Genomic DNA, 11552 nt, shown 5'->3' with positions numbered 1-11552 from the left:
GGCAAAAAAAAAAAAAAAAACACAAAATTTCATTATCTTTTGCTTTTTATGCATTTATTCATTTATTCTGTGTATAAGTCAAATTAATGTTTGTTTTAATTTTCCATTCTCCTCTGCACGCCACAGCTGCGGCCGCCATAATCTCCAACCAAATGAGACCTGCCGCATCGAATCGGATATGCGGCGCGCATATCCAGCTTGCTGTCCGCGCTTAGTGTGTCAAACAGACAGCAATTTCATTTAATTTGTAATTGCGACTTAATTGTTGAAACTTAATTGCTTTAATTTCGAGAAATAGTCATTGTTGTTGTAATTGTGTTAAGTAATTTGTCACGTTTATAGTAAAACTTAAAAAAAAAAATACGTAGCATCGTGCAGGTATTTTTTTACATACATATGTACGTACGTTTGTTGGGAAAGAAGATAATTCTATGGAACATACGAGCAAAGTAAAATTTAAAAGAAATTTCAAAATAAAAAGAGCTCGAAAAAAATTAAATTTTTTTCTTTTTGAAGCCTTAAGCTTATGAAACAGAAAGAAATCGGAAAAAAATTAAGTTACGTTTATAAATAAAAACCAAAATTTACAAAAAATAAATTTAAACTAAAACTTATAAAGTTATTTTTGTGAATAAGGTTTTAAAAAATGCTGTTTATAATAAAAAAATAAGAAAATATGTAAGTATGTATACATATAAGTATAGTTTTATAGAAATGGCAGCTATAACTTCTATCATGTGTGAATTTTGTTGTTTCTCCGCATAATTTTTTCAATTTTTAAACCTCAAACCCAATAAAATTGTTGAATATTAAAAAATTATAAAAATGAGAAACTTAAAGACTTAAAATCTAAGAGTTTAATTGTTAACCAACAACTATAAAAACCGCATGATCAAGTCTAAACAGCAACAAAACCGCAACATTTTACATGGCGAACTCAGCTCAGTGCATAGATCATTGGCTTTAAATGCCACAGTTGCTGGAACAAGTTCCAGTAAACTCGATGAAGAAGGCTGATGAGAAGAGATGGTGACCTCCAAAATAGCAGCAAAATTATGGTTAATTTCCACAAAAAAATCCACTTAAACATGGCTTCAAGCTGAATAAAATTGCTGAATGGTTTTATGGAAATTTAAAACTAAAGGCATAAAAAATTGGTCTTCTTTTATTTTTTAAAGCTTTAACGAAAAAAAGGTTTTAACATTTTAAGTTGTAAGATTAAAAAAATTAGAAAGTAAAAAATGTAAAAAAATACATATTTTTTAGAGCTTACAGCTTTGACGAATAGGAAGGAAAAACAACGTTAAACAAAAGTTTTGTGGAAATTTATCAATGAAAATTTACATTCAACAAAACTTAGTTTTTTTCAAATTATACATACATATATAGCTTTAATGAGCTTTTTATTATTGTAGTAAAAAAATATTTCGAAAAAAACGAAAAAAAAATTATTAAAAAAATAAGTAAGTTTATAATATTATTTTGACAAATTTAGAGAGCTTTAACCATCTTTAACGATTAGGAAAAATAAAAAAATTAAGAAATTCAGTTAATAAATATTTGTTTGTTAAAATAAATTATTTGGTTTTAAAAGATCTTTTTTAAGAAACGAAAATTTGTAAAAAGTAGATAAATTTATAATGTGATAATAAAAAATTTTACGAGACAAATTTAAAGCCAAAATTTTAAAAATCAATTATTTGTTACCTCTGCAAATATTATTTAAGGGAACTGATATTAAAACAAGTAATTTTTGAGCAAAAAAAACCGACTTCAATTCATGTACATATATATATTTCATGATTCAATAATCGGATCTAAACCAGATTAGTATGGGACCTCTGAGACACTACCTTTCAGATGCAAAAAGAATTATCGAAATCGGTTGACGTGGTTCAAAGTTATGCGGTAACACACATAAAAAAAAATATTCCGACGAACTGATAACCTCCTCCTTTTTGGAAGTTGCTTAAAAAATAAACAAGACTGCGAAAAGTAAGGCCAAAAAAAAAATTATAAAATAAATGGTGTCATATTAAAAAAGTACAAATTTGAAAATAAAAAATTTAAACAGAATTGGGAAAAGTAAGAACAAACAAAAAAAAAAATTTACTTTTTGTAAAGCTTTTTAAAACAAATATTTTTATAATAGAATAAATTGTATTTAAAAAAAGTAAACACTTGAAAATAAAAAATTTTAACCGAATTGTGTTTATTAATATTTTAAAACAATTATTTTTAAAAAGTAAAAATTTGAAAATAAAAAACTTAGGCAATACGCGTTTTCTAATTTTTTTTGTTTCGACAAAATCGTCAGAACAAAAGTTCGTCACAATATGCATGCATAGCAACCGTTAAAAATTCTCGTTAAAAATTTCTGGACAACACCACTCTGGGGCTGCCAAATTGTGCGAATCTGTACAAATGTACAAATCGTGTCATCCTTGCTTAAGAATAAAAAATTTAAAATTATTTTTTTTGTTTTTTTTTTTTTATCTAAAGATCTTTAAATTTTTTTCGCTTAGCTTCAGCAACATTTTTCTTCTTTTTTTTATATATTTTTTTCTTCAAATGCAAATTATTCCATGCAAATATTTACATAGCTATACATACATATGTATGTATATTTGTATAGCTATAGCTACACCGCAAATGCAAATGTATACTCGCTTAATGGCTTCATAACGTGTTCGACGGTTGCAAATAAATATTTACCGTAATTAGCAAATTACATTTCCCCCCCTAAGTACTTATTCATATTTGCTTATCATTCATCGAACATTTAGTTAGTTGCACTAAGTTGATCAGCTGCAACTGTTGATTGTTTCATTTCTTTTATTTTTAGTTACAATATTTCCTCTGTTATTTTTGTAAAGCCTATAAAGTTGGCTGTGAATTTGTTAAGCAAATCACTTGCAATTCAAACTTTCAGCAACGTGTCACGCATCATGAAACAGTACTTATTGCTATTGTGTTTGTTTGTGTGTCTGTGCGCCATCAGTGAAGCGAGTAAGTGAAAAAACTATCGCAAAATTGTTGTTATGCAGTTCGAAAAAAAAATAAAAATATTCTTGCCAACAGCATCCCCACAAGTTTGTGGCTACACCGCGCTCGATGGACATTTTGAGTTTTTGAGATATTTCCCCGGCATCCAGGAAGGAGAGGATTATATCGATTACGGCAACAACAAGGATGGTGTTTGCTATCAGAGAGCAGTGTGCCTTGAGACCTATGAGACTAAAGTAGAATCGTAAGTACTGATTTGTAGAGAGTGTGTAATCAGTGAAAGACAATTTTTAACGGAGGCGGCGCGATTGCGGGTTAAAAAAAGTCTACTGTAGATGTTGCCTCTCCGGTATTAAATTTTCGCACAAACCTAAATCGGAAATGGGCCATCACATCTGCAAGTTCGCCTTTGGGTTGCCCTTCTTTTCAACAAAATGATTGGAGCTGAGCCCGACTTAGGCCGAGGCGACGGAATGAGCGGCTGAGCGGCATTTCGGTATGGCGCCGCTCAGCCGCTCAGAATTTTCGCTTATTGCGTGGCCTCGACGTAAGTGCGTCAACCATTCCGTTTCTCCAGGTTCGCTGACAAATATTAGAATCCTATAATGAGGCTAATATGTTTCAATTGGTCTTTCCAGAGCTGTGTCTTTCATTGCCCAAAGTGGGACCTGAAAGCTACAGTTTACCACAAGACAAAGCTAGACGCAATACAAGATGATGTCTCGTGAGATGCGAGAGTAGACTATTGCAACTGGAAAATAGTCTTAGGTAGTCAACGAAAACTCTATTTAGAACACCGCGCAATGATTTTGGCGCTCTAGCGATGAAGAAGAGTCAGATTCCATACAAATCTTTCTGTGTGAATTTCAAGCCCCAGACAGTTTAGGATTCTCCCTTTAATAATTCGGATTATTTACATAGCATCTTGGACAAGCAAAAATTAAAAAATTAAAATAATAAAAACTTTAGGAAAATTCAACAAATTTGTATCAAAATTTCAACTTTTTATTCTAAATTTTTAGAAAATATTTGGGCATGCAGTTTTATAGCCCATACAATTTTATTCTAATGAAGTGCAAGTTTCAAATGGCTAAAAATCGTGTTGATTTTTGAGATTTTTATTGGAGTCTACTTTTTCGGGTTTTTTAATATAACAGGCGTAATTTACAAAAACTTGAGTTGATATTTTGAAATTTTGTTGCTGACGGTCTCCCGCGTTTTATTTCATAAGAAGTTCATTTTTGTATGAAAAAAGTGCAAAAATCCGTCACCAAAAAAAAAAAATTCCAAAAATCAACCCGATTTTTTAACCGTTTGAAACGTGCACTTCATTAGACTAAAAGTTGAAATTTTGATGAAAATTTGTTGAGTTTTCTTAAATTTTGCATACAATTTGAAACTGTAATTTACACGGTTTTGGTTAAAGCTTAGACGATATTTTTATATAAAAATAATAAAAATTTAGCTCGAAAAACAATACGAATACTTGAAGAAAATCAACACGAGGTCATTTGTTTGAGTCACTGTAAATAAGGAAATTTAGGAAACGTGGGATTTTTTTCGCGCATATTCTTCCACAAGAAAAGCATGTTTATATGAAAAAAAGCGCAAAACGCCGTAAAAAAAAAAAAAATTTTAAGATCAATGCGATTTTTTAGCCGCTCAAAATTTGCACTTGTTTAACTAAAATTGTATAAGCCTTTTAATCGCATACCCAAATATGTTTTAAAAATTCTGCTTAAAAAGTTCAACATTTAGATTAAAATTTGTGGAATTTTACTAAATTCTGTAAAAGTCTAATGGCCTTATTCATAAAAATAAAGTAGGTATAAAGAGCTTTATAAATTGACGTTTTCATACATTTTTCTCAACTCATGAGTGCTCTCAGTAAATATACCTAAATAAAAGTATATTTTTTCGAGTTTATGAAATAAACAGCGGAACACAACAGGGGCATTCCTTTAAATTTAAAGAGCCTAATATATAAATAATCGACAGTTTATATGAAAAATCAATCCACTACTCCACATGTTCGAATCCAAGGCAATCGCTTTAATATGTACATATGTTTAAATCTTGTTTTTTTTTCTTGCCTTAAACTACGTTGTTTTACTTAGCTTTACTAAAGAACTCTCTTTTCCACTTCTCTTTTTCCAGCTGCAATGACTACCAGGTGGACTGTAATAATCGTCAGACCTTCAAATCGATATTCCCTACTTGCTGTGTGAAGTGCTAAGCGTTTAAGGAAAAGTAAAACGCATCAGAAGTGCGTGCTGACTAACATACATAATATGTATGGAAATGAAAGAAGAGATAAATAAATTAACAAAAAAAAAAAAAAAAATTGGGAGATTCTTTTAAATTCAAGCCTAAGAGAATACTGCCACTGTTGGCAGCTAAACAAAACCAGGGCCCGAATCACCGCCTCATCTGTTATCGAAATAAACTCGATATGAATTTTAATTTTGAAATTGCGGCATTCGATTGCGAGTACACTTTTTTAATTAAAATTATATTGCAGATAAAACAGCTGCCACTTTATTTCATTCGATTCGAAACGATCACGAATGGCATAATTCGGGCAAAGCTGTACCTCGGCAGCTGTGCTTCGATAGCCGCGGATAACAATCGATTAGTTGATTCCCCTTAGCAACTTATTGACAAATAAACGAGCAATCGTTAAGATGGCTCAGCTCTAGCAAAATCAGAAAATTCGGCTGATCGAAGCGAGCAGCTGAAACTGGTTTACTGAGTGAGTTCAATGGCAGCGGCATTACAAATATTGTATTATTAACTTATATCCATAAACACATGGCAATGATATCATTTAAGCAATTTTTTTAAATGTAAATTTACAAAATATGCGCATTAGGCTGCACGACCTTTCAAACAAACAAAAAAAGTTCGCCGTGCACCACTGATTCTAAAATATTTTTGTAAGGCCTTTCCAAAAAATTGTTTTTTTTTTTTTAGCCGAACGTAGTAGAGGGCAATGAACTTTGGAAGAAAAAAATTGCCTCCAGAAAAAACATCGTCATATCATAGTTTAAGAAAACTCCATTTTTGGAGGTATTTTAAAATCGGTCCAACGCACTTAAATCTTAATTTTTTCCGAAATATTTTGGTGGACGTCCTAAAATATGATAAATTTTGAAATCCCGGCGGGAAACCGCACATTTTTGTTTGGTGATGCACTCTAATGTACATACATAGGTATATATAATAGGGAGGTTCAATTTAGTATGGGAGATTTTTTCGACTAAATATGCGCTTATAGCAAAGAAGGAAATTTTCCGAAGAACCATGGGTCTAAAATCAACTTGAAGTTTGCCAAATTGCGAAAATAGGTTTCTTAGTATTTTGAGGTAGTGTCGTAGAGAAGTGCTTAAGTTTTGTATAAAAAACATAATATAAGGAGGTTTTTGGTATGAGGAATCCATTTCTGCATTTATCTTTTTCTTAAAACTTTCACCAGAGGACGCAACGGTGAAAATTTTCACATTTTCTTCGAAACTTATTTACGCAATTTGGAAAACTCCAAATTGATTTTAGACCCATGGTTTCTTCGGAAAATTTGCTTAGAATTTCACCTAGAATCCTTCTATGCTATACGCGCATAGTAAACAAATAATGTGACCCGCCCTAATGTTAATAGTAAGGAAAAATCTAAAAAAATTTTGACACACTTCGCTCTTCATCATCAACTACTTATTTATTACACGTATAACGTTCACAACACTCTGGATATGGTTTACTAAAATCGGTGGGCAGATATTTAAAATCCCTGCAGCTGGGTTGCACGCGTGGACACTGGCTGAGACGTATCAAACCTTCCTCCTGGCAGGTTAGCTCGGCACACAAGTCCACATTGGTTGGCTTGACGCTGTCATTTAGCTTGATGGGGAGCTGCAACTCCTTGTGAAAGCAATGACCGGGATTATCTATTGAACGAGGATACACTCTGAGTATATTATTTATGAGATGGAATAAATAAAATTCTAAAGCTCACTTGGATCCGGTGAATTGGGTATGTAGGACTCGGCGTGCGTCGCAGCCACAATGCAAAAAGCAATGTTTAAAAGTACAAGCAATTTCATTTTAAGCTTTCTTAGTAATCTTGGTGAACCTTCTGCCGCTAAGCTGGTTGTTGTTAAACTGATTTTGCTCACCACCAGCCAGTATTTATTTATTTATTTGTTTACTTTTTGAAATGCTAATCTGTTGAGATGAGTTTAGAGCTTGAGACGTGGTGGCGTCATTTCATCTGTGCAATAAAATTATCAATGAAGTGAGGTGAGAAGCGAACGGGATGGGGAGAGTACAGTCTGTTTAAAATAAGAAAACAAGCGCCCGAAGTAATAATGCTAATTTGAAATATGATTACGAAGAAAATATACAAAAGAGCAACGCGCGGAGGGTAGCAGGTATTTAGTATGTAAATAAAAATAACAATTACGTATACATATTACGAATGTGGCGAAAAGATATTTAAAATAGCTGGGATTGAAATTAACAAAATTGAATGCGACTAATCGTTTATGCTTTTGATGTATGCCAGAATTAGGCCAGTAGGTCAAACTGAACCTGAAAGAGGCGAGTAAACATAAAGGACTAGAGAGTAAACGGCTCCGTAGAATGAGTGAAAAAGGCTCTTTGAATAGAGCTCATTCCAAGCCTGATATCTCGTCTTGATCGATATTCGAAGGGGACAACAGGTGGAATATTTCAAAGGAGAGGGGGAATTAGCGTAGTTTATTGATTACGGCCCACGCCGACAGACGTTTGTTGCTCTAAAGAAAAACAAACAAACGCACAAAGGTCGATGAATCTTTTGAAAAATCAGTCCCTCGAATTTTATGCAATTTTGGTTGAAGCAGACTACACATGCTTACCTAGATCATTGAGTTGAGAAGCCCCTAGCATGAAGCCCGAGGATCGAATCATAAGGGACTTAAGTGACTTTGTGAAATGGATCCTTACTTATAGGAGAGATGTTTGGCATATGGGTGGTGTCTACTATTCGTAACGGAATGTTGATGGAAATATAGGTCTACTGTTCACTTGGCCTGATAGAAAGAGAGAAAGAGAGAGCGTGATATAGAGGTAAAGAGGCAGGAGAAGCTTTTTAATGCTTTTGGTAGATTTTATTACACCCTACAAAGAGCAAACGCCCTCTCTGGTGCATTAGATCAGAGGTGGGCAACTGCGCAGAGCATTTTTGTATTTTCTACGATTGATAACAAAGCATTCTCTCTGTGGATCAAAACTAACTTAATTTGCCCAGACGCTGAACTTGATTGAAGAAATGGGAACAGCAGACATACATACAAATGTAGGTATACATATCGTTACCCTAATATAGAAAGGCCATATCTCACAACGTCGCTGAAATGCAAAAAAGCCGTAACTAACAAAAATTTTTTTATCGCATCAAACGATGTAGGGATTCAAAATTCAATGAATGCATCACAAACAATCAAAAAGTGAATTTTGGAATTTTACTTAGTTACAGCCTTTTGTATTTCAGCGACGATGTGAGATAGGGCCTTTCTATATTAAGGTAACGGTAACGATATGTAGGTAGGTTGTACAAATACACACCCATATCTACACTTATTTGTATATATCAATACAATGTAGAAAACTACAGCATCTTGAAAAGTAAGAGTGCAGCACTGCGATCTTGATTCTCAATCGCATGCTGTTGCTTCGAGTAATCACACGGCGCACAAACAACCATTCATCAACATAATTGTAAAAATAAAAAAAATAAAACAAAAAAGTTCTAGGGAAAAGTGCGTAAACAAATAAATTTGGTGCAAGTCGCGGAAGGTTAACTCTTGTGAGCTGCTTCTTGTGACTGATAGGGATTTCGTAATTTTTCTGTAATTAATTGTATACATACAACACATGTACTCATGTACATATGTATGTATATATGTATGTATGAAAATGAGTAAATTTTTCCACCGCTTTGATTGAGTTGCTGGTGCGTGTGCGCGATTAATAAGCTATAAAAGCGCGTGGAAAATTAATTTCGGGTTTCAGTTGGCGCTGTGTGTGGCATGAGAAAAATAAGACTGGTGGCTAGAGGAATTTTTTAAATTAATTTCGGTTTGTTTTTAAGAAAGTGTAGAGATTAAGTAAATTTGTATTATTTTTTTTTAATATCAAAATAAAATTTTTGAAAACTGTTAAATTGCTAAAATTAATTTATCAAAAGTGCATACCCTAAATTTTTGTAAAAAATTTCGCAACAACTGTAATAAAAAATTTCGAAAGAGTGGCCTTCAAACGAGTGGCTGAAAAACGATGGCAATGGTTTATTTGTTTCTGAAGTTGTTGTTCCTATTGGAAATTTTAAGCGCAGCTGCAGCTTGTAAGTATTTTTTTAGTGCAGCAAAAAGAAATGTTTTTAAAAAATATTTTTATTATTTTCGTTTCAAGAAAGTTTAAATAAATCTATATTTTTTTTCAAACCGACGAAAGAGAAAGTTTTGTACTTTTCGGTGAATTTCTGTGAAAATATTTGCGGCAAGCGGAAGCTAAATCTTTTATTTTGTGAAATTTCCAATTTTTTCCCACTTGAAAACTGTACGTAACTTTAGATAACATAACAAATGACATAAATAGCTGGGCATAAATTTGGTTGTTAGAAAACTGCACATAAATTTCTCGTCAATCGAAAGTTAGACATACTTTTTTGTTGAATGAAAACTCGGCATAAATTTTTGGCCATTTATAAAAACGAACTAAATTTTTCGCCAAATAAAAATTGGGCATACATTTTTCGGCAATTTAAAACATCAGATATAAATTTTTGATTACTAAAAAATCGTACATGGTCCTGCTCGCTCATACTCGTACATGGCGTATGAGTAACATTTTCCATGTTAAAGTTGGAATTTTTTTCAAACTTAAAATAAAAATATCTTGGGAAAACGACCTGATCTAGAAAAAATGGCTTGCAGATCCGCAATCTATGACCCAAAATTAAGTTTCAAGTCTCGGAGTTTTTTGTGTCATTCTAGCGTTCCTACAGTGTAATTAGAAAAAAATTAAAAAAGGGTGTATATTTCCTTCCCAATAAAAATTGGGCATAAACTCTTGTGCATACACATTCTTGGTCATCTGAAAACTGGATATAATTTTTGATATCTTTAGATGTGCATATACATTTTTTATAACTTAAAAAACTCAACACCAACTTTTGGTGAGTAAAAACGCTGGCGAAAAATTCATTAGTCATTTAAAAAATGGATACATATCTTTGGTAATTAAAAAAATTTTCATCAAATTTTGGTTAATAGAAAACTTACATGAATTGTCGTTTTTCTAATAAACACAAATTTCTTGCTTATTTAAAATAAAAATTTTAATGCCCAAAAATTTATGAACGATTTTTACTTTCATGCATAAATTTTGGAGCTCAATTAAAAAAAAAAGAACGCTATATATGTACATATGAACATACATACATAAATGAAAATATCTTTCAAAAATGTTCTGTTTTAACAAAAATAATTTTTTTCCCCACCACAGCACCAACAGCTTGCAGTTACACATCTCTCACGGGCGCATCGCAAGCAGTGTCCTATGACGCCGCCACTGATAAGAGTGTAGAATATGTGGATTATGGCACCAACACGAATGGCATTTGCGTACAACGAGCGCGTTGTAGTAAAGAATTTGTGACGCAAGTGATAAAGTGAGTGGAAAATGAAATTTATAAGTGATAACGCTCAAAAATATTTATATTGATATTTTTTTTTCGTTATTGCCACAGATGCAGTGACCTGCGTATAACCTGTGAGAATCGGAAATTATTTGAAGGCGAATTTCCAGCTTGCTGTGTGAAGTGCTGAGGAGATTTAATTCAGAAAAAAATCAGGATTGTCAGTATAATAAAACGAAAGAAAAGGCAATCACTTTGAACTGCCTAAATTTGAATTTTGCGATAAATAAATTGAAGAGATTTACGAGGGAGAGAGAGAGCCGTTTTGGATTATTTGTTTGATGTGATACTACCCAGTCAACTGGTATGACGTTACTAGTATTGCTGCTGGTTATTGGTTGTGTCTCAGAGGTGGTCCCATAAAGAATTTTCAATTAAAATACAGTTCTTTCTCTAACAAACCCCATATAAACCCAAGTTTAACAACTTGTAAAAAACTTCAAAAAAGTGCAACAAATTTTCACCTAAGTTTCAAACTTTTTCCTCGGAAGTGTTAGAATTTTTTCGAGTACACAGTTTTTTAGCCCAATCAATTTTAGTCTGATAATGTGCAAGTTTCAAGTGACTGAAAGCTACCGTTGATTTTTTAGAATTTTTTGTCGCCAAAGGTGTTGCGGTTTTCATCCATATACAAATAAATTGAGTTTATTCATTATAAGGAAGCCAATGCGACAAAAAAAAATTCTAAAAAATTAACGGTAATTCGTAGCCACTTGAAATTTGCACGTTATCAGACTAAAATTGCAGTGGCTAAAAAACTGTGTACTCAAAAAAAATCTAGCACTTCCGAGAAAAAAGTTTGAAACTTAGG

The 11552-nt window shown here is 32.5% G+C and overlaps 4 protein-coding genes across 4 annotated transcripts in view; 3 read left to right on the top strand and 1 right to left on the bottom strand.

The window, feature by feature from the left end:
- The window catches only part of LOC108366710 (uncharacterized), a 2801-nt gene extending 2402 nt beyond the window's left edge, over positions 1 to 399 (top strand). Inside the window, exon 3 of the mRNA XM_017621170.1 lies at positions 127 to 399. Coding sequence (XP_017476659.1) covers positions 127 to 244 — 118 coding nt within the window. The 3' untranslated portion in view covers positions 245 to 399. The remainder of the gene's footprint in view (positions 1 to 126) is intronic.
- A 2449-nt stretch (positions 400 to 2848) lies between these two features.
- Positions 2849 to 5350, top strand: LOC108366715 (uncharacterized). Its single transcript, XM_017621175.1, has 3 exons — positions 2849 to 3009; positions 3082 to 3250; positions 5164 to 5350. Exons 1-3 carry the CDS (start codon positions 2949 to 2951, stop codon positions 5240 to 5242), a joined length of 309 nt encoding a protein of 102 aa, XP_017476664.1. The 5' UTR covers positions 2849 to 2948; the 3' UTR covers positions 5243 to 5350.
- A 1346-nt stretch (positions 5351 to 6696) lies between these two features.
- On the bottom strand, positions 6697 to 7185 carry LOC108366712 (uncharacterized). Its single transcript, XM_017621173.1, has 2 exons — positions 7016 to 7185; positions 6697 to 6947 (listed from the first exon to the last, which is right to left on the bottom strand). Exons 1-2 carry the CDS (start codon positions 7101 to 7103, stop codon positions 6715 to 6717), a joined length of 321 nt encoding a protein of 106 aa, XP_017476662.1. The 5' UTR covers positions 7104 to 7185; the 3' UTR covers positions 6697 to 6714.
- A 1856-nt stretch (positions 7186 to 9041) lies between these two features.
- Positions 9042 to 10956, top strand: LOC108366714 (uncharacterized). Its single transcript, XM_017621174.1, has 3 exons — positions 9042 to 9385; positions 10549 to 10714; positions 10793 to 10956. The coding sequence occupies exons 1-3, from the start codon at positions 9319 to 9321 to the stop codon at positions 10869 to 10871; spliced, it is 312 nt and encodes a 103-aa protein (XP_017476663.1). The 5' UTR covers positions 9042 to 9318; the 3' UTR covers positions 10872 to 10956.
- Positions 10957 to 11552: the final 596 nt, after the last annotated feature.

This window comes from Rhagoletis zephyria, unplaced genomic scaffold (genome assembly GCF_001687245.7).
Source record: "Rhagoletis zephyria isolate East Lansing unplaced genomic scaffold, Rhagoletis_zephyria_1.1 Rzeph_scaffold_02386, whole genome shotgun sequence".
Taxonomy (NCBI): Eukaryota; Metazoa; Arthropoda; class Insecta; order Diptera; family Tephritidae; genus Rhagoletis; species Rhagoletis zephyria.
This window is presented reverse-complemented; position numbering and strand designations above follow the sequence as displayed.

Excerpts from the sequence above, each read along its gene's own strand:
- LOC108366715 (XM_017621175.1), top strand. The coding sequence starts at position 2,949 with ATGAAACAGTACTTATTGCTATTGTGTTTGTTTGTGTGTCTGTGCGCC. Across the intron at positions 3,010-3,081 it reads GTGCGCCATCAGTGAAGCGA|CATCCCCACAAGTTTGTGGC; the intron begins GTAAGTGAAAAA and ends TCTTGCCAACAG. Across the intron at positions 3,251-5,163 it reads TATGAGACTAAAGTAGAATC|CTGCAATGACTACCAGGTGG; the intron begins GTAAGTACTGAT and ends CTCTTTTTCCAG.
- LOC108366714 (XM_017621174.1), top strand. The coding sequence starts at position 9,319 with ATGGCAATGGTTTATTTGTTTCTGAAGTTGTTGTTCCTATTGGAAATT. Across the intron at positions 9,386-10,548 it reads TTTAAGCGCAGCTGCAGCTT|CACCAACAGCTTGCAGTTAC; the intron begins GTAAGTATTTTT and ends TCCCCACCACAG. Across the intron at positions 10,715-10,792 it reads TTTGTGACGCAAGTGATAAA|ATGCAGTGACCTGCGTATAA; the intron begins GTGAGTGGAAAA and ends TTATTGCCACAG.
- LOC108366712 (XM_017621173.1), bottom strand. The coding sequence starts at position 7,103 with ATGAAATTGCTTGTACTTTTAAACATTGCTTTTTGCATTGTGGCTGCG. Across the intron at positions 6,948-7,015 it reads ACCCAATTCACCGGATCCAA|ATAATCCCGGTCATTGCTTT; the intron begins GTGAGCTTTAGA and ends CTCGTTCAATAG.